General features: G+C 32.4%; 1 protein-coding gene across 1 annotated transcript; it reads right to left on the bottom strand.

Annotated features, from left to right (window-relative positions):
• Window positions 1–3,672: 3,672 nt before the first annotated feature.
• On the bottom strand, window positions 3,673–11,334 carry LOC139508765 (huntingtin-interacting protein 1-like). Its single transcript, XM_071296023.1, has 4 exons — window positions 11,165–11,334; window positions 9,230–9,293; window positions 5,010–5,152; window positions 3,673–4,022 (listed from the first exon to the last, which is right to left on the bottom strand). The coding sequence occupies exons 1-4, from the start codon at window positions 11,249–11,251 to the stop codon at window positions 3,960–3,962; spliced, it is 357 nt and encodes a 118-aa protein (XP_071152124.1). The 5' UTR covers window positions 11,252–11,334; the 3' UTR covers window positions 3,673–3,959.
• Window positions 11,335–23,041: the final 11,707 nt, after the last annotated feature.

Raw genomic sequence — 23,041 nt, 5'->3', positions numbered from 1 at the left:
CATTGCCTTGCTCGTTCCGTGGTCAGAGAGGGCTGTACTCGAGGAAGAGGCTGGAAGTACCCAACTGTTACGTCATGTCATGTGTCCCTTCGGATCCTCGGTGATGTACCAGTACCCTTGTGACAGGTTGGGGAAACCCCCTTGAACTACGGGGCAATTACACTACACCCTTTTCAATTGATTAATAAAAACAATAAAAAAATTACATGAATAAGAAACTTTCTCGTGATGAAACTTACTAATTATTAACATCAGACCCACAAATCTTAGCAAACTGTTCGTCTGATAAATTCAGGTTTCCAGGTATTTCTTTATTCTGTAATAAAAGAAAGAGTTTTTAATCAAATACAGATAGGACTGAGAAAACCATAAATATACTGTAAATTCAGAAACTGTCGTGAGGTTTTAATCAATGCAAACTAAAGGCTCTAAAGAGCCTGTGTCGCTCACCTTGGTCTATGTGAATATTAAACAAAGGAAGCAGATGGATTCATGACAAAATTGTGTTTGGTGATGGTGATGTGTTTGTACGTCTTACTTTACTGAACATTCTTGCTGCTTACAGTTATCTCTATCTATAATGAACTTGGCCCAGTAGTTTCAGTGGAAAATGTTAGTAAAAATTTACAAATTTTATAAAAATTGTTAAAAATTGACTATAAAGGACAATAACTCCTTAGGGGTTCAACTGACCATTTCAGTCATGTTGACTTATTTGTAAATCTTACTTTGCTGTACATTATTGCTGTTCACAGTTTATCTATAATAATATTCAAGATAATAACCCAAAACAGTAAAATTTCCTTAAAATTACCAATTTAGGGGCAGCAACCCAACAACGGGTTGTCCGATTCATCTGAAAATTTCAGGGCAGATAGATTTTGACCTGATAAACAATTTTAGGCATGTCAGATTTGCTCTAAATGCTTTGGTTTTTGAGTTATAAGCCAAAAACTGCATTTTACCCCCTATGTTCTATTTTTAGCCATGAGCCATCTTCGTTGGATGACTGGGTCACCGGACACATTTTTTAAACTAGATACCCCAAAAATGATTGTAGCCAAGTTTGGATTAATTTGGCCAAGTAGTTTCAGAGGAGAAGATTTTTGTAAAAGATTACTAAGATTTACGAAAAATGGTTAAAAATTGACTATAAACTATTAAAGGTCAATAACTCCTAAAGGGGTCAACTGACCATTTTGGTCATGTTGACTTATTTGTAAATCTTACTTTGCTGAACATTATTGCTGTTTACAGTTTATCTCTATCTATAATAATATTCAAGATAATAACCAAAACAGCAAAAATTCCATAAAATTACCAATTCAGGGGCATCAACCCAACAACGGGTTGTCTGATTCATCTGAAAATTTCAGGGCAGATAGTTTCAGAGGAGAAGATTTTTTCATGACGACACAATAGGAAAATTCAGAAGAAAACAAAAAATTTTGACGTCATAATCATATTTAGACTAATGATTTGCCGAGAACAGATTTTTCAGTTGTGAGGAGAAATATTTTTCTCACACCGGTCAGGAAATGTGAACATAACACAAAAAACGCTTTTACACCCCAATAAAGTTACAAAAAGAAGCATTCAATTCTTAAATAAATGAATCAACAAAACATAAATCCTAATATACATGTATATACCTTTCTATGAAAATTCAGTTTCTCTACCATCAGTTTACAATAACAAGCAATAAGCTTTCCATATCCTTCCTTTAGATGCATCTATAAAATAGTTTACTTATACTTGTAAAGCTGTATGTCTGACATTTTATCGTAACATAAAATGAATTCTTCTCCATGAATAAAAGAACAAGAGGCTCTCAAGAGCCTGAATCGCTCACCTGAATTTTTTGGTTTAATCTCATATCAATGATTATTTTGGATTTTCAATTTATTTAAATGTTCTTTGAATCGTCCTATTTTCTTCAAAAGCAAAAAAAATCATTTTCTCCTATGTTCTATTTTAGCCATAGGAGCTATGTTTCTTGAAATACAAGGAAATGAAATATAAAATTTATACTAGATACTCTGAAACTCTAAAACTCATTTAGCCTAAGTTTGGCTGAAATTGATACAGCAGTTTCAAAGGAGAAGATTTTTTAAAGTAAGTCAACATGATGAACAAATTGTGAAAAAAGTCTTTAAAGGGCAATAACTCCTTAAGAGGTCAATTGACAATTTTGGTCAAATTGACTTATTTGTAGATCTTACTTTGCTCAACATTTTTGCTATTAACAGTTTATCTGTATCTATAATAATATTCAAGATAATGACCAAAAACTGCAAAATTTCCTTAAAATTACCAATTAAGTGGCAGCAACACAACAATGGTTTGTTTGATTCATCTGAAAATTTTAGGGCTGATAGATCTTGACCTAATGAACATTTTTACCCCATGTCAGATTTGCTCTAAATGCTTCCGTTTTTGAGATATAAGCCAAAAACTGCATTTGACCCCTATGTTCTATTTTAAGTAACGGCGGCCATGTTTTTGACAGATCAAAAATCGAAGCACACACTTTGTGCAGGATAATCTAAGGAACAATCATGCTAAGTTTCATCTAAATCCATTCAGCAGTTTCAGAGGAGAAGATTTTTTAAAGTTAGCAAATATGATGAACAAATTGTGAAAAATTGTCATTAAAGGACAATAACCCCTTACGGGGTCAATTGACAATTTTGGTCATATTAACTTATTTGTAGATCTTACTTTGCTGATCATTTTTGCTGTTTACAGTTTATCTTTATCTATAATAATATTCAAGAAAATGACCAAAAACTGCAAAATTTCCTTAAAATTACCAATTAAGTGGCAGCAACCCAACAATAGTTTGTTTGATTCATCTGAAAATTTCAGGGCTGATAGATCTTGACCTAATGAACATTTTTACCCCATGTCAGATTTGCTCTAAATGCTTTCATTTTTGAGATAGAAGCCAAAAACTGCATTTGACCCCTATGTTCTATTTTAAGTAACGGCGGCCATGTTTTTTGACGGATCAAAAATCGAAGCACACACTTTGTCCAGGATACTCTAAGGAACAATCATGCTAAGTTTCATTCAAATCCATTCAGTAGTTTCAGAGGAGAAGATGTTTGAAAAATTGTTAACGACGACGACGACGACGTCGACGACGACGACGACGGACGCCAAGTGATGAGAAAAGCTCACATGGCCTTTTAGGCCAGGTGAGCTAATAATAGTACAGATCTTATTCACACACAAAAACATTGTTTGTATCTAAAATGATAATGCCTGGATAGCTTGACACAATTCTTTCTGTTGTATTCTTATTTTGCTTCTGCCAAAAATTCGGGTCATTGTTTGTTCCATTTTTTCCCCTGAAACTGGTTTCTTTTTACATTAAGGGCCAAGGTTGAAAAGGCCAAACCATTATTTGACATGTTTCCTTTTTCAGAGTAATTGTTTGCTGAACGGTTTTATTTGACAGTGTTTATTTTCTGACATAATTTTTGTTTTCTGACACATTTTATTTGACACAGATTTTGTTTGCTGACATGTTTGATTTGATATAGTTTTTGTTTCCTGACATATTTCATTTGACACGGTGTTTGTTTTCTGGCATGTTTTGTTTGACAAAGTTTGTTACCGTCATTTTTAATTTGACAGTGTTTTTCCTGACATGTTTTGCATGACATTGTGTTTGTTTTCTGACATGTTTCTTTGACATAGTATGGTTTCCTGACATGTTTCATCTGACACATTCCATTTGAAAGATCGTTTGTTTTCTGACATTTTTCACTTGACTAAGTTTTGGTTTCCCGACATGTCGTATTTGAAATATCATTTGTTTCCTGATTTTTTTCTTTTGAAGTAGTTTTTGTTTCCGTCCATGCTGACATGTGTCACTTGACACAGGCTTACTTCCAGGCATGTTTTATATGACACTATGAGTGTTTCCTCTAAAATTATTTTACTGCAATATCTTACCCCCATAGCTTTGCAAGCTCTTTCAGGATGGCATGGTTTTTAAATGAGTCAGTTATAGCCTGAAATAAAACAAAAATTATAATATGTCAAAAGAAAACATCATAATATAACACTTTTTCTGTTGGAAAAAGTTATTAAATGCACATTACACAGTCATCACATTTAGTCTTCAAATTTCAAGAAATGCTCTGTGATATGAATATTTTAGTTCATTAATTCATGAGAAAGGAAAGCAATTATGAGACGTACAAACAGACAAGGGTAGCACTTAATGCCCCATCCCCCTAAGTTGGGGGGATAAAACTTCAATAGCAGGCAACTTATCAATTATGCAATTTCTGAACAATGTGATTCAACTGAAAAAGGATACATATTTTTAATTTTGACAATTCCCTTACTCAGTGTTGTACATCATGGAATGGATTATCATTTTCCCCACACTGCCTGTTCTTTAAGAAAATCTGAGACTGATATTTACAATTGAATGTTCTACAGATTATGGAGTTATTTCCCTTTAAAATTAAAATTTCATAAAAGATGTATCCCCTTACACTGTGTTAATTTCATTGATATAGCTAGAAGTAATGAGTATTCATGACCTAAATATATTCAATGCTGCCTAAGGAGTTCTTAGTTATTGATTCAACTACATAATTTGTCATACTCTATTCCATCTTTTTTAATGAAATGCATTGCAATAATACTAAAATGATCAAAGTTTTTATTACAATAAACCAGCTGCAACTGTTGGCACCTCTCCTAAGTCAGGAATCTGATATTCGGTACTTGTCATTTGTAGATGTGATTCATAAGTGTTTCTCATTTTTTATATAGATTAGACTGTTGGTTTTCCTGTTTAAATGATTTTACACTAGTAATTTTTGGGGGCCCTTTATAGCTTGATGTTCGGTGTGACCCAAAGCTTTGTGTTGAAGGTCGTACTTTGACCTATAATGGTTTACTTTTACAAATTGTGACTTGGATGGAGAGTTGTCTCATTGGAACTCATACCACATCATCTTATATCTATTAAACAAGGTACTCACATGTGGGTGTCCATCCCTCAGTATTTTATGTAGTACATGGATAAATTTCCATGCAATAATTGGATTTCCCTGCAGTGGCAGTTTTCCACCAATTGTCCAGTATAGTCCTGCTCCATGGTCCTTAAATGTACCTAGAACAATAGCTTGTCTGGATTAAGGAAAACAATCAGACAACTCCAAGAAGCCCGAATACCCTTCCAGGCTGAAAAGGGACTTATAAAGTTTTAAAAAATTTAAAAAATCTGTAACTATCAATGTAAATAGGAACTATTAAACAACTTCTACAAAGAAAGCCAGTTTATATGATTATCTCTATGAGGTTACAGACTGACAAAATTTCTCAAATTGGAACAGTGTGCTTATCCCTTAATAGATATCCTCCATATAATTATACCTATTTTACCTACTTAATAAACACTGCATCTTTTTGTGAAATGTAGCTCCCATGCACATGCTTTGCTGTTTATGTGCATTTTGTTTAAATAAATTTGAAATAAATTAATACATTAAATCTTTTAAACATATTTGGCTGGTTTACTTCAAAAAATTATTGCATACTTTTAGATACATAACCATGGCTCTGTACTTTAACCTATAATGGTTTTTCTTTTACAAATTGTGACTTGGATGAGAGTTATATCATTGGTACACACACCTCATCTTCTTATACATGTATCAATCAGTTTCAAGTCAATAATACTATCAGTTCAAATAATCTTTTAAAAGTTTACTTTTTTGGTAATGGTCATAGTATTATCTATAATTAGAAATTAATAATAGAGCAGGAAGGATATTGATCTTGAAAAGTCAAGTTGTTAGTCATACCAAAATGTTATCTGTCAATCATTGTCTTAAAAACTTATCTTATATGATATTTCAAATTAAACATGTTAAAAATTATACTGATTTACAAAAAGATATACCAAGGATTGAGATGGAGGTTTAACAATGAAGGGAAGGTGGTTCTCCGGAAAATAATTGGAATCCCAAATTATGGTGGATCTTTTTTCTGTTTTAAGATTATTATTAAAATTGTTTGTTCAGCATACATCATTTTTTAATATTTCAATTATAATATGAGAAAATAATTATATTGTAATTTTTGGGAATATATTTTTGATTTTTTACAAATACATGTATTGAATATTGATTCAAAGTGGAATCAATGATGCATATTAAAATAAACAACTACACCCTGACATAAACATATAATAACTTATGTACTAATAAGGACTAATTGGTTGTTACTGATTTATACATATTTGTGTATTCCCCCTGCAGAAAAAAAAATACCTGATTTCTCATCAGTTAGTCATACATGTAACACAGAGATAAATACTTGTACATTTAGATCATAAGTAGATAAAATATACATTAGGGCAAAGTACCATGTACATTTTGGTGTAATATCAGTAAAAATCAAAACAGTGCTAAATTAGTGGTTTATTATAAACATAAACATGATGGGGGATGGCACATTTTTGGATGTGTAATATAGGGGGTTAAAAAAAAGTGGAATAATGGGATGTAGGGGGTAAAAAAGGGATATCTGGGAAAAGTGGACAGTAGGAAAATAATACAAAAATAAAGCATAAGGGGAATTGGCACTCTTATGTCAACCCATATGGGGTATATTTTGAAGACACAGCAAAGATCCCTTAACTACCATTTTTACCCTACACAGTGGTCAAAGAATGACAATCTTTTTTTCTATGCTACATGTACATGTATTTCAGAACTAAAGATATCTTTTTCTGATAAAAGTAATCTGTTAATATATGTATACAGACTGATATAATTTATTATCTTTACAGTATCAGCAATTTGGACTACAGATTGCCTTAAGCTTTGATCCTTTAAATCAAAGACAGAAATTGACACTAAAAAATATTACATTGTGTTTGAATGTCTTTCCTGGTCATTTAAATTAATAATAAATGCACTCAATTTCATGCATGCACGAAACAACTATTGCAACTTCTAGTGTGGGTAAAATTAATATTCTTAACAATATTCATGAGTAAAACCTGACATAAAATATTTAAAAGAAAAAGAAAAAACTACTTTGTCAATAAAATGTGACCTGAACATGACCCGTTGGTCCATTAGCAAAACCAATTTTTAAACTGATGTTTTATATGATAATAGATGTGCGATGAAAACATTATTTTCGAATGAATACATAATAAAATATTGTTCAAATTTGAATTTGCATTTAAAAATTGAAATTTCAAGACAAATGTCTCATTTTGATATAAATCTGCAAGAAAAAATATGTCCTTTTGAACATGTACAATGTTTGAAAATTTTGAAGAAAACTAGCATATTGGTTAAACACAATAATGCAGACTTGACAACATGCCAAAGAACCTGGTACAACCCACCACTTTTATTTACAAAGTGTATTTAACATTTAACAAGGCAACAATAAGATAACCAATTTAATTCTTTGAAGAGATGTTTCCAGAACTGACCAATATATTTATATATCATGTATATGTGGACAATGATTTTTAATATACCAAGATATTTAGATCATTTGATAAATAATTTTAGATTCTTCCATATTTTTTTTCATTCTTGCTTTTTATTGCAAAATAATGTGAGAGGATACAATGCACTGAAAGTAAAATGTACAAAGTCCAGTGGTTTTTAACAATATATGTTTAAATTTCAGACTTTGATTCTGTTACATTTTGTATTTGGATATTAAATGTATTACTTATGAGGTAGTTTCCTACATTTATGGAAATGTATATGGTCCTACTATAATATTATATATATGTTAAACAGTTTGTTTTGATTTGTGATTTACATGTCCACCTAAGGCCGTGTGATTAAGAAATAAAATATTTCGAAAACCATACTTTTCTAGCTATAGTTTGTTGGCTGATCGGACAACAACAATATGAACAATAAAACATAATTAGTATCAGTAATAATCAGAGGTACTTGTTTAACTGATTTATTTTTAATAAGATTTCAATTTTATACAAATTAGTCATAAAAAAATGTGTCTAAAAAAATTTGAATCAAAATCTTTGTTCTTCTTATTCAAATTTGTTATAATACTAACATCTTCTGAAATTTTAATAAATTCAAAAGAAAATTATTTTTCTTAAAATCATTTACTGATGTACACCGATTTCCAATTACTCTTATTATTGAAAACATTATCAACTAGATATCATTGAGATGGGAGCCATCTCTGTGGGCCCCGCTGTGAATAATGTGCATTAAAAAATTGTATCTTTACCATAGGACATGGGTTTGTCAACTGAAATCAAAGTTTTTGACCTTGACCTTTGACCTAGGAAGTTGTAAATAAATTATGACACACCCTTTGGTGTTGGTTCATATACATGTCAAGAATAAACTTTGAAATGATAACGGTTCTCAAGATATAGAGCGGACACGATCTTTACCATAGGACATGGGGTTGTCAACTGAAACCAAAGTTTTTGACCTTTAACTTTGGCCTAGGCAGTCGTTCATAAATTATGACACACCCTCTGGTGTTGGTTCATATACATGTCAAGTAGAAACTTTGAAATCATAACGGTTCTCAAGATATAGAGCGGACACGATCTTCACCACAGGACACAGGGTTGTCAACTGAAACCAAAGTTTTTTTACCTTGACCTTTGACCTAGGAAGTTGTACAAGTATAAAATATGAAATCATAATGGTTCTCTAGATATGGAGCGGACACAAAGTTAAAGTGTACGGACGGACGGATGGACGGACTGATCACTATAGGGCGACCCGCCTTTGACCTAGGAAGTTGTACATACATCATGACACGCCCTTTGGTGGTGGTTAATAAACATGTAAAGTATAAAGTATGAAATCATAATGGTTCTCTAGATTCGGACAGACAGACGGATGGACGGACAGACTGATCACTATAGGGCGACCCGCCTAACGGGACCTAATTATTTAATTAGCTTCCAACATGTCCAAAGATTTAATCAATGCTAAGTGATAATCCTTATAAAACTTCTACCATTCATAATATATACACAGTATAAAAAAAAGGTTGACAAAAAACTATCAATTCTATTTTTGACCAGGACTTAGGCAAATACTATGAAAAAAATGCAGCATCTTAGTGTGGTAATCAACTGGTAAATGAATTTTTATCTTAACAGACCAGTACACAAATTGCATCAAGAAACAAAAAGTGTACTTCAAATGGTGTTATAAAGTAAAAAGGATACTTCTGGCATGCTTCTCCTTCACTGGACATTCTGTTGCACTGATGGCTTTGGTAATTGCTACATGCTGTTTACAAAATAAAATAGCAATCATTTATTTCAAAGGAACAGAAATCACTCTAAGGGACTAGTATTTGTTCCTACACCTTAATTATTTGTTTTTCAAGAAGTAGAAAATGCCACCAAAAGTCTTTGGTTTGATCTAATCAGGAATCTTACCTTTGACGGTTTGACCTCTCTCGCACATAATGATGCAGCTTGTGTTCTAACTTTGACAATATAAGGTTTTATCAAAATTAATGTTTTCAGATTAAAGTCTGAAAAACAACAGTCATCTCCAAGAATGATTAATTTGGTTTAAGAGAGTAGAGATACTGTTACAATGAATCATACAACAGATGTTCTAAGAAGTCAAGACATGTCCTGTGTCAAAACAAAGACTATCTGCTAATATTTTTGATGTTTTTTTCTATAATTGTTATTTTTGGTTTGTCTGCAAGCGGTGGCAACTGTCTACATGTCACCACATAATGATGATGATTGATAGCTGCTTAACGTCCAGTGGCAAATTTATTAATATGCATATTCAGTAAGAAAACATGTTGTTTCATATTCTGGCGTCGGACTCGGGCTTCTCTGAAACTGAGTTTTACAGTGTGTATTAGTGCACTTGTTTTTTCTACATTGGCTAGAGGTATAGGGGGAGGGTTGAGATCTCAAAAAACATGTTTAACCCCGCCGAATTTTGCGCCTGTTTCAAGTCAGGAGCCTCCAGCCTTTGTTAGTCTTGTATGATTTTTTAATTTTAGTTTCTTGTGTATAATTCGGAGTTTAGCATGACGTCCATTATCACTGAACTAGTATACATATTTGTTTAAGGGCCAGCTGAAGGACGCCTCCAGGTGAGGGAGTTTCTCGCTGCATTGAAGACCCATTGGTGGCCTTGGGCTGTTGTCTGCTCTATGGTTGGGTTTCTGTCGCTTTGACACATTCCCCATTTCCTTTCTCAATTTTAATCTTATATGAATATTTACTCTGCTTTTTACCAGACTGACACGCTGAGCAGGTATTTTAACATTCACAGGGTAACAATACACAGGAAGACATGTCATCCAAGTCAGACACATTATTAAGACCGAACAGTCTTTGCTCACTTACTCCTTAATGCGGCATGCTTGATGGAATAGCAGCAAACATTAATTCTCTGATCTTTGATTAGACCCAGACTGAGTTGGAACCCATGACCAACTGCACTGAAGGCGAACATGTTACCATAAGACCACAGCAGCTGTCCCCCCACATAATTGACAACTGTCATCTCAAGTAGCAATTCATTATACATTGCTTGTATAATACCAAAATACATTAGTTGACATTTCTGCTCCTTATGCATAAAAACCAATAGAAAGTGCATGTTCATAGAAAAAGGCATGCAAAAATTGATAAAAAGATCACCCTTTAACAGTAAACAAAAATGTAAATCAATAGGACAATCAAATGTTTAAAAACACCCATAAAGTGTGACAGTGTTATTTGACATACCTCATTATATTTCAGCTCTAAACAGCTGTTCGGTGTCATATCATTTGAGCTACCCCATACCACAAAGACTTTGCTTATCCATACTTAGTTTTTGAATAATTCAAGACATACCTTGGGAAAAAGGTCATATAGATATTTTATTTTTCTTGATCAATTTGATTGAGAATGTGTCAAAAATTGGGATGACGGATTCTACGCATCAGCTGGCTGTGTATTCGGTATGTACACATGAGTCATGCCATACATTTAAGCTTTACGGAATCCCAGTGATTTGTGTAGTTGATATCCATTTGTCTGATCGCTTGTTAATTGTTAATGTGTAAGATATACTGAAAACATGTAAAACAAATCATGATAAAATATAAACAAATATGCACTTCCGGTGAAAGATTTTACCTGACTTTTCTCAAAATTCTCTCTTTCTATTTCAAGTGCAGTTTTTCCCCTGCTCCCAATTGCTCTGGGTAAATGTCTCGTTGACATTCTATCGTTTTATCATATTGGGCACAACTATTTCAACTTTGTAACAGTAGACACATATTTTGTAAAGTGCACTCCCCGGTTTGTGGTTACAGCGCCCCCTTATGATCTGTCAAATTACCAGGAACAATAAATCTATTTCCCGCAAAATTTTGCAGATTTCAAGTTTCATACTATAAACTTTAGAATTTATATTTTAATTATTAAATATTTGAATTTCTCTCATATAGCCTCTTTAAATATGAATTGTATGATTGATATGTGTTGATTATGTTTAGCCAGTTTATAATATCAAGTCATTTTTTATTTTTATCATGTATGCCCCATTTATCATGTGGGCATTTGATGTTTTTAATCTGATCTATGCGTCCGTTCGTTCGTTCGTCAAGTTCGTCCTTCCGTCCGTTCGTCCGTCTATCCTGCTTCGGGTTAAAGTTTTTGGTCGAGGTAGTTTTTGATGAAGCCCGGCCCCCACCCCCCCCCCCCCCCCCCCCCCCTTTTGATTGAAGCGTGACTGGAGCGGGGCCCCACTTATGGAAATTTCTAGATCCGCCAGTGACATGTTCCCTTTGATATGATCTTTTTAATTTTAATACCAAATTAGAGATTCCCCCTCCCCCTAAACCCATTTTCACGGTCCACTGAACATAGAAAATGATAGCCTGTGCGGATGGGGCATCCGTGCATGTACTGGGGACACATTCTTGTTAGAAATGTTTCATGCCAAAAGTTACCGTTTTCCTTTATCTCAGTTGATAATTGATAATATTCATATTGTAGGCCGGAAAGTGAGCTTACCATAAGATGTCTTAAAGGTATATTTTGGGACCTTTATTTCATTTACAATTATCCAATTCCTTATTTAAAGTATACACATAGCTTGTGATGTTTCATTTATTTTAATGATGTAGATTCTTTTTTTGTTTTTTTCTCAAAAACATGTTTTTGTTCCACGATGTTTTATTTTGAGACATAATTTACCGAATAATTTAATGTACACTAGAGATAGAGACAAGTATATAGAAATGTAACACCGGAGCAGTCACAACGAAAAATTAAATTATTGTTACTAGAACTTGTACACAAGGGCGCCCTTGAAGTCCCTTCACATTGGCGGATCCAGGGGGGGGTTCCGGGGGTTGGAACACCCCTTTTTTTGAACGATCAATGCATTCGAATGGGGGACATGTAGTCGGAACACTCCCTTTTTTCCTGGGTAAGGACACCCCCTTTTAAAATGACTGGATCCCCCCTGCTTCACTGTCATGATTACTCCCTGTCAATATATATTTTAGGTTCCCGGGAACTAAACTCTTCCTTTGTGTGTCCTAAGCACTCAGTCATCAAGTATTATTTTTTTAAATGACCGACTGCCGAGAATTTTCCCAAAGTTTGCGGGTTAAGATACCTTGACTGAGTTCAGAATATTTAAACTTAGAACTGCATAAAACCATTAATTTACTTTGGAAAATAATAAGGAGTTGTTGTATTATTGTCAGTGAAACAACAGTACTATCCGCAAAAGTTTCTCTCTAAAAGTTTACTAACTTTGAAACCAATAAAGATTTTAATTTAACACATACACAACTTAAACAAGGCTAGTTGTGATAACCAGGAAAAAAAGTAAAATGACCCAGAGCCATACATAAAAAAAATTGTAAGGGAAGTTGTAAATGTCATAACCGAGTCATGTTCAGTTGTTGTCACTGTAAAGATCTGTAAATACAATAAAGAGAGATGAAAGGTGTTTCCACTGGCGATATCACTAGCTTGATCGACAGTTGCTTCTTATGGTGTACTGTTATACCACTGTCCCGGGTTGGTGGGGGGGGGGGGGGGGGGGGTCCCACTAACATGTTTGACCCCGCCACATTATTTATGTATGTGCCTGTCCCATTCAGGAGCCTTTAATTCAGTGGTTGTCGTTTGTTTATGTGTTACATATTTGTTTTTCGTTCCTTTTTTTTTTTTTACATAAATAAGGCCGTTAGTTTTCTCGTTTGAATTGTTTTACATTGTCTTATCGGGGCCTTTTATAGCTGACTATGCGGTATGGGCTTTGCTCATTGTTGAAGGCCGTACGGTTACCTATAGTTGTTAATGTCACGTTGTGTCATTTTGGTCTTTTGTGGATAGTTGTCTCATTGGCAATAATACCACATCTTCTTTTTTATATTAACAGCTCGACGAAATTAAACCCTGAAAATTAAGAATTATTTTACGGACACAAAATTGCTTGCTTAACAACCAGACGAAAATAAACTCTGAAAAATAAGAATTATTTTACGGACACAAAATTGCTTGCTTAACAACCAGACGAAAATAAAACTCAGAAAATTCAGAAATAAAATACATATATCAGAAACAGGAGCGATGAGAGATCGGTTTTTAATTAGATTGATAATCCACAAATATAGAACTTTGAAACACCATTAGATCTGGGACTACTGTATTACAAAGTGTTATAGTAGTCTCAGATTTGATACATACTATTAATTCGGTTGAGGGGTATTCTGCTTAATAAGATCAGAAAATGATAGCATAAAATCATGTTAAAATATCTAGAATGTATATAATTGTATAACATGTAACATTTTAAAAGAATCAAGTTTCGAAAATTATTGCTTATTTTCCGGTCTATCATGTCTTTTCAAATGCTAATAAATATTATAAAATCGTTATTCCTCATGCAAAATGCATTGAAATTTTTCAAATTCAGATATTTTCTATAACCATGGTATAAGGTTCATAATATTAGATACAATTTTTTTTCTTATTGCTTGTAATCATTTGCATTTCGTGACATAGTGAAATTCGTCTTCCTCATTTACAACAGGAAATACAAATTAGTTAAACTGAGGATTTTAAAAACATTCAGACGGATGTCCTTTTAAAAAAAAACAACATTTCTATTGCTATTCCCTATCATAAAAAAAAGATACAAAATGTTTCTCAAGATTAATAAGTGAAAAATGTTCAAGAAAGTATTCTGCTTGACCTTATTGATTTGTTCTTATTAGGCTTATTTTCAATGTGACCATACCATTTTCAAGCCATTTATAATTTGTTCTTGACATTTTCAGTTTAAAGTTATATTTTAAAAATATATCATTCTAATTTTTTTAAATGTATAATTTTCATATGTTTAATACCGGAATCTATCTCTTTACAAGATCCGTAAGAGTTGCATCTCTTTACCAATGCACACATTATATGAAATTGGTATTTTTTTCACACTTATGTCTAACGATATAGATAAAAGATACTGAATAAATATAGATATATGACAGTAGAATAACAACAGTTACACCATTAATTTCTAAAATATGCCAAAAAACGTCCTTCAACTATGAACAAAATCTAATAAAATATTATAAGTCGTTCTGACTTTTCACCAGGTATACATACAGATGGAAAGTTGTGAATCTGCTTTAAATAATTAACCCAATATTATCATACATCAATAAATAACACAAATGGCTGAATATCTGACATCAACAAATAACATAAATGGCCGAATATCTGACATCATCAAATAACATAGATGTCGCAGAATATCTGACATCACTAAAGAACATAGATGTCGCAGAATATCTGACATCAACAAATAACACAGATGGCTGAATATCTCATATCAACAAATAACATAGAAGTCGCCGAATATCTGACATCACTAAAGAACATAGATGTCGCAGAATATCTGACATCAACAAATAACACAGATGGCTGAATATCTGACATCAACAAATAATATAAATGGCCGAATATCTGACATCACCAAATAACATAGAAGTCGCCGAATATCTGACATCACTAAAGAACATAGATGTCGCAGAATATCTGACATCACTAAAGAACACAGAGGTCTGACTATCTCATATCAACAAATAACATAGATGTCTGAATATCTCATATCAACAAATAACACAGAGGTCTGACTATCTCATATCAACAAATAACATAGATGTCTGACTATCTCATATCAACAAATAACATAGATGTCGCTGAATATCTGACACCAACAAATACAAAAGATGTCGTTGAATATCTAGCATCAACCTGAAATAACATAGATATCAGAATATATGACACCAACAAATACCATAGATATCAGAATATCTGACATCAACAAATAACATAGATTTCTGAATATCTGACATCAACAAATAACATAGATTTCTGAATATTTGACATCAACAAATAACATAGATTTCTGAATATCTGACACCAACAAATATCATAGATATCTGAATGTCTGACATCAACAAATAACATAGATTTCTGAATATCTGACATCAACAAATAACATAGATTTCTGAATATTTGACATCAACAAATAACATAGACTTCTGAATATATGACACCAACAAATATCATAGATATCTGAATATCTGACATCAACAAATAACATAAATTTCTGAATATCTGACATCAACAAATAACATAGATGTCTGAATATCTGACATCAACAAATAACATAGATTTCTGAATATCTGACATCAACAAATAACATAGATTTCTGAATATCTGACATCAACAAATAACATAGATTTCTGAATATATGACACCAACAAATATCATAGATATCTGAATATCTGACATCAACAAATAACATAAATTTCTGAATATCTGACATCAACAAATAACATAGATGTCTGAATAACTGACATCAACAAATAACATAGATTTCTGAGTATCTGACATCACCAAATAACATAACAGATGGCTCAATATATGACATCAACAAATAACAAATTTGACTAAATAGATGACATCCAAAATAGGTAACTACATCAAAAAGCAAAGTGACCATCATCACAGAAACTTCTTCTCATAATGATAAGTAAAATATGTACAGGAAACCATCTCTTAATAATACCATTATTGCTGTTGACAAAAAACACATACAAATAAAAAATAATTGACTACTATAGTCCGTTTGACTTCTATAAATCTTTAAAAAATAATTCTTAAAAATTCATTTTTAAAGATAAATATATTTTTTTTTTCATGTATGTTAATGTATGATATATACGAACTATGAATATGAATATCATAATTTTAAACCTATAATCAAGAAAGTTACTCATTAGGTCTCTATGTTACTTCAATTTATTTTAATATAAAATACTCAATGGAGTATGTATGAGTAGTGTAACAGCCTTCCATTCAAAACAAAAACATTAGACATGTGCTCTGAACCTGTTTCATTGTACCATGTGACTTTACTCATTTAAATAACTCTGGTCATGTGTGCATGCTTTTGTATTTCTCATTGAATAAAGAAAGCTCAGTAATCACATGACCAGAGTTATTTAAATGAGTAAAGTCACATGGTACAATAAAACAGGTTTAGAGCACATGTCTAATGTTTTTGTTTTGAATGGAAGGCTGTTACACTACTCATACGTACTCCATTGAGTATTTTATATTAAAATAAATTGAAGTAACATAGAGACCTAATGAGTAACTTTTTTGATTAAAGGTTTAAAATTATGATATGCATAGTCAGAGTTCGTATATATCATACATTAACATACATGAAGAAAAAAAATATTTATCTTTAAAAATGAAATTTTAAGAATTATTTTTTGAAGATTTATAGAAGTCAAACGGACTTTTTTTTTATAGGAGATCGGGCCTATAATTTTGTTGAATCGTTTCATGTCAGTATTTATGTTGTTTTTGTAGCGCCCTGTGTGATTTATTTTCATTTGTCTAGTTTGTCTCATTATCTGTACGATTGTAGATTTGTTTACTGGTTTTATTCTCCATATATGTCTTTTTTACATTGGTCAGTTCTGTTGTGTATATTTATATCTAATTGACCTTAAAATGGACAAACACGTCAAGGCGACTTGTTCAAATGAAGGACATTCGATACCAATTTGCAACACTTATTTATAATCATTATGTGGTTTCATACTGATTCTGAAAAATGTTCTGAACAATTATCGCACTTCAATGGAAGCCAAATGGCGTTTCGTCTTATAAAACCTGAGATTGGACATTGGAAATTTTATAATGGGTAAAACATGTCTTATACAGTTTAACGGAGATTTTTCTTATAAACCAGTCAGTTTCAATTATATCTTGTGTTTCGCTAATTAACAGAGACATGTTGTATACAGAACTGAACATTCTTAACATGAGGCAGCAATAAAAGATCTATTTCGTATTTCATAAATGTGTGGCAACTCGTCTATCGCAATTTTAAAACTCATGGCCTTTTTATACTACATTACTTTATTTACATTGTGTATCAATAGAACACATTTATTCGTTCAGTGTATATTCACTTGTTTTAATATGTCTTTTGATTGAGTGAAGCCCTTTCAATTGATATTTTTTGTGTGTCCAGGCGCGGATCCAGAGGGGGGGGGGGGGGTTCCGGGGGTTAGAACCCCCCCCCCCCCCCCTTTTTTTTGGACGATCAATGCATTTGAATGGGGAGGTGTAGTTGGAACCCCCCTTTGTCCTGGGTTAGGAACCCCCCCTTTTTTAAATGGCTGGATCCGCCCCTGGCGTCTTTCTGTGTTGTGATGTATCACTATAGTTCAGGTAAGGGTACGTGACGGTTCAGTGGTACCTATTAAAACGTTTAAACCCGCAGCATTTGTTTGCACCTATCCTAAGTGAGGAACCCGATGTTAAGTGGTTGTCGTTTGTTGGTGTGGTTCATAAGTGTTTTTCGTTTCTCGTTATTTTATATAGATTAGACTGTTAGTTTCCCCGTTTGAATGATTTTACATTAGTCATTTATGGGGTCCTTTATAACCTTGCGGTTCGGTGTGAGCCAATGCTCTGTGTCAAAGACCATACTTTGACATATAATGGTTAACTTTTACAAATTGTGATTTTGATGGAGAGTTGTACATCAGAGCGGGAAGAAGCAGAGTGTTTGGAGCAATAAGAATGTTCGCTTGTCATGTTTAGGAATTTTTGTCAGATTTTCAGAATCCTCTGGTTTTATCAATTTGAATGCCTTAAAAAAATTGCCCATTGACCCCCATTTTTCTTTTTAAAATCTTTAACATGTATAAAAATAAGTCATCTGTATTAAATCCTTGTTATCTTTTAATAGTTTTTGAGCACTTTAACTTGTCAATGATAAAGCTATGAAAAATCAAGAGAGAACATTTTCCCGCCAAATTTCAATTGCTTATACATCTCTAAAATAAGCACCTTGACCTATGTTTTTTGTTTGCTCTTTTGGTTTCTTTAATAATCCCCTATAATATAATTATACTCGTGTTATGAAAAGCTTGTTATTTTGACAAAATTACCATTTCATTAGATCTGCTTTGGGATAAAAAAAAATACACGTTTATTTTCTGTTTAAAAATATGTTTGCTACACAGCACTGTTTCTGGTTTGGGTTTTGTTACATAACAGAAATTGTTTTTTTTTGTCTCAGTTAGTGTAATTTGGTTGACGAATGAGTTCAAATTAAAATTATAATCTGAAATAACTGCCTTTGAAGGCCTGTCTTATGTAGACGAAACGCGCGTCTGGCGTACTAAATTATAATTCTGGTACCTTTGATAACTATTATGAAATCAAAATGGAATTGGTTGCGAAATAGCATTTCAAATTTGTATTTTGTTAAAATCTTAAAAGTCTGAGTGACCTGACACATATTTACATGTGACTCTTGTATGTCTTATCTCTGAAGAATTGATGATTATACGGTTGTTTGGAAATGTCGATGTTGTCAGCTATCATCATAACTTTAATATACCATGCTTACTCTGTTGAATCAGGTAATTAATATGCTAGTTTTAGACAATATATTAATTTGCATAAGACATCCTTATGTTGCTTTTGGTCTTCCATTGTCATAACAAATAAATATTAAGCCTATCCTATCATTTGCGTTCTAATTGTATAAACAATGAAACAATAATATTTACATTTGTTTATATTTGAATGACACGAAAACAAGGATATGTGGATATATGTCAATGAGACAACAGACCAACGACACAAATAAAATAAACCTGCATAAACAACACAGACGGATTTGTTGACATTTGCTTATCATCAGTTATTGACACTTGCTTTTCACCATAAGTTTTCACTTGCTTTTCACCATAAGTTTTCACTTACTTTTCACCACAAGATTTCACTTACTTTTCACCATTAGTTGACACTTGCTTTTCACCATCAGTTGACACTTGCTTTTCACCATAAGTTGACACTTGCTTTTCACCATAAGTTGACGCTTGCTATTCACCAATTGCTGACACTTACCTTTCATTTGTTGTTGACGCTTGTCTTTCATGATTCCTTCATCATTACAGGCAAGTTAGCATGGTTGGAGACCCCATATGGTAATGGTAAACATGCGATAGAAGTTACAGATGGTAGTTTCTTCATCAGTGCTCTAGCTTCACGGTCTGATGGTCTACTGTCTTGTAGCTTGACGGAGGACAAAGAGAAAGCCATGGCTTTGTTACTGAATACCAATCCCATGACAATAGAAATCGGTGAGTAGCATAATAAATTAAGCAGTTTTCATAAGTTTAAAGCTGAAGGACATGTATGGCACGCCGTTTTTATATTTATCCAAATTTGAAGATATCTTATTTATTTAACAAGATATCTTATTAAGTATTAAGATATCTTATTAAGTATTAAGATATCTTTAATTTTATAAGATATCTTATTTAATTTGAAAGTAAATAAGATATCTCTATTAGTTTATAAGATATCTCTATTAGTTTATAAGATATCTCTATAAGTTAATAAGATATCTCTATTAATTAATAAGATATCTCTATTAATTAATAAGATATCTTATAAAGTATATAAGATATCTTACTCCTTTATAAAGATATCTTTTAAATACATAATTTATACGATATCTTTTTAATTAATAGAGATATCTTATAAACTAATAGGGATATCTTATTAACTTATGGAGATATCTTATTAAGTAAATAAGATATCTCTATTATTAACTATATAAAAGATGTCTTATATAGTTAATAAGATATCTTATAAATTAATAGAGATATCTTATATTTTAAATAAGATATCTTATATATTTAATAAGATATCTTTATAAACATTTTAATAAGATATCTTATTTAATATATAAGATATCTTATTTAATAAATCAGATATCTTAATTAATACATAAGACATCTCATTTTGTTATTAAGATATCTCAATTAGTTTATAAGATATCTTATTTAACTAAATAAGATATCTCCAAACTGGATAAATATAATAACGGCGTGCCATAGACATGGGGGGATATTAACTTAATTGTCACAGTAGCAGAAGGAAAAGTTACGATAGCAAAGTAAAATTTAACAGATTACATTGCCCCCTTAATATGAATAGATATACGTAAGTGAAAAACAACCAAACAAGACAAAAACATAAAAGCGTATTAGTCTTACTCACGGACTAGGTATCTTTAAGTCTGTACGCATAAAGGGTCACACTGTTTAAAGAACCATTTCCAAGTAGTCTTAATGATATAGGGAGATATCCTATGTTTTAATCTAGCTACAATTTATGTAAAGCTCTTAGTATTGTCTTTGAAAAGACTGCTTTTCTCAATATACTGCTGAAATTTACCCCAAGGAACTTACTTTAAATAAATCAAATTTATATGGTAATAACTGTCCTTTTCTGGATTTAGATATTTCGGTTTTAAACGGGAAACTCCACACTAAAATTAACGACAAAAGGGACGATTTTTCGTTCCCTATTATTAATTTTCCATTTTTAGATGGTGATGATCTTACGGTGTTTATATTTCGCACCTCGTTCGCTATGCCCGTGTCTGTTGTGACGTTTTTGATTTTAACTAACGCAATCTATTACTGGTAAATGATTAAACCAGGGATATCGTTACCATAAATTTTTCCATAGATATAAAGATTTGGTTTTTAAGTTTGATTGTACCTGTAGAAAACTTATTTCAAACGGGATAGCACATCCTCATTTTTACGGAAATGTTGTTAACCGTGCCCGGAAATTTAGAAATGATCCTTGTAAACTTATCGCTCCTTTAAATAAACTTATTCTAAAAGGTTACCATATCAACACTGTAATAAGATCATTGAATATTGTTTTTATTGGTATAAATATTGATTTAGTTATCAGTAAATTAAAAGCAAACTAAATATTACTATTATGTTATACACATTTATGGATTTACAATCTGTCGATACCTGTAACTTGGCATTGCACAAGGTCGTGTTTTTCTCTGACTGTTTATGACGTCTTTACACAAAATCCATTGGATGTTGGATGTGTACGGAATGATTGTTTAGTGTTAGATTCATGTTTTTTTATTAGTTGTTAGTGGCTTTGAACTAACTGTCAGATAACTGTTAGTACTCTCTGATCTGTTCCTAGTGTCTTTTTGTTGTCGGGATGTACAAGTACCCGGCCACATCCACTTATATGTTTGTCCATCTGATGAGTTAAGCCTTTTTCAACTGATTTTTATAGTTCGTTCCTATGTTGTACTGTTATACTACTGTCCCAGGTTAGGGGAGGGTTGGGATCCCGCTAACATGTTTAACCCCGCCATATTATTAGCTCACCTGGCCCAAAGGACCAAGTGAGCTTTTCCCATCACTTGGCGTCCGTCGTCCTGCGTCCGTCGTCGTTAACTTTTACAAAAATCTTCTCCTCTGAAACCACCAGGCCAAATTTTACCAAACTTGGCCACAATCATTATTTGGGTATCTAGTTTAAAAAATGTGTCCGGTGACCCGGTCAACCAACCAAGATGGTCGCCATGGCTAAAAATAGAACATAGGGGTAAAATGCGGTTTTTGGCTTATAACTGAATTACAAAAGCATTTAGAGAAAACCTGACGAACTTAAATTGCTTATCAGGTCAAGATCTATCTGCCCTGAAATTTTCAGATGAATCGGACAACCCGTTGTTGGGTTGCTGTCTCTGAATTGGTAATTTTAAGGAAATTTTACTGTTTTTGGTTTATTATCTTGAATATTATTATAGATAGAGATAAACTGTAAACAGCAATAATGTTCAGCAAAGTAAGATTTACAAATAAGTCAACATGACCAAAATGGTCAGTTGACCCCCTTTAGGAGTTATTGCCCTTTATAGTCAATTTTTAACCATTTTTCGTAAATCTTAGTAATCTTTTACAAAAATCTTCTTCTCTGCAACTACTGGGCCAAATCAATCCAAACTTGGCCACAATCATCATTGGGGTATCTAGTTTAAAAAAATGTGTCCGGTGATCCGGTCAACCAGCCAAGATGGCCGCCATGGCTAAAATAGAACATAGGGGTAAAATGCGGTTTTGGCTTATAACTCAAAAACAAAAGCATTTAGAGCAAATCTGACGTACTGTAATTGCTTATCAGGTGAAGATCTATCTGCCCTGAAATTTTCAGATGAATCGGACAACCTGTTGTTGGGTTGCTGCCCCTGAATTGGTAATTTTAAGGAAATTTTACTGTTTTGATTTATTATCTTGAATATTATTATAGATAGAGATAAACTGTAAACAGCAATAATGTTCAGCAAAGTAAGATTTACAAATAAGTCAACATGACTGAAATGGTCAATTGACCCTCTAAGGAGTTATTGCCCTTTATAGTCAATTTTTAACAATTTTCATAAAATTTGTAAATTTTCACTAACATTTTGCACTGAAACTACTGGGCCAAGTTTATTATAGATAGAGATAATTGTAAACAGCAAGAATGTTTAGTAAAGTAAGATCTACAAACACATCACCATCACCATAACACAATTTTGTCATGAATCCATCTTTTGCTATGTTTAAT

This window comes from Mytilus edulis, unplaced genomic scaffold, assembly GCF_963676685.1.
Source record: "Mytilus edulis unplaced genomic scaffold, xbMytEdul2.2 SCAFFOLD_1383, whole genome shotgun sequence".
Taxonomy (NCBI): domain Eukaryota; kingdom Metazoa; phylum Mollusca; class Bivalvia; order Mytilida; family Mytilidae; genus Mytilus; species Mytilus edulis.
Note: the sequence above shows the minus strand (reverse complement) of the source record. Positions and strands in the feature narration are given on the sequence as shown.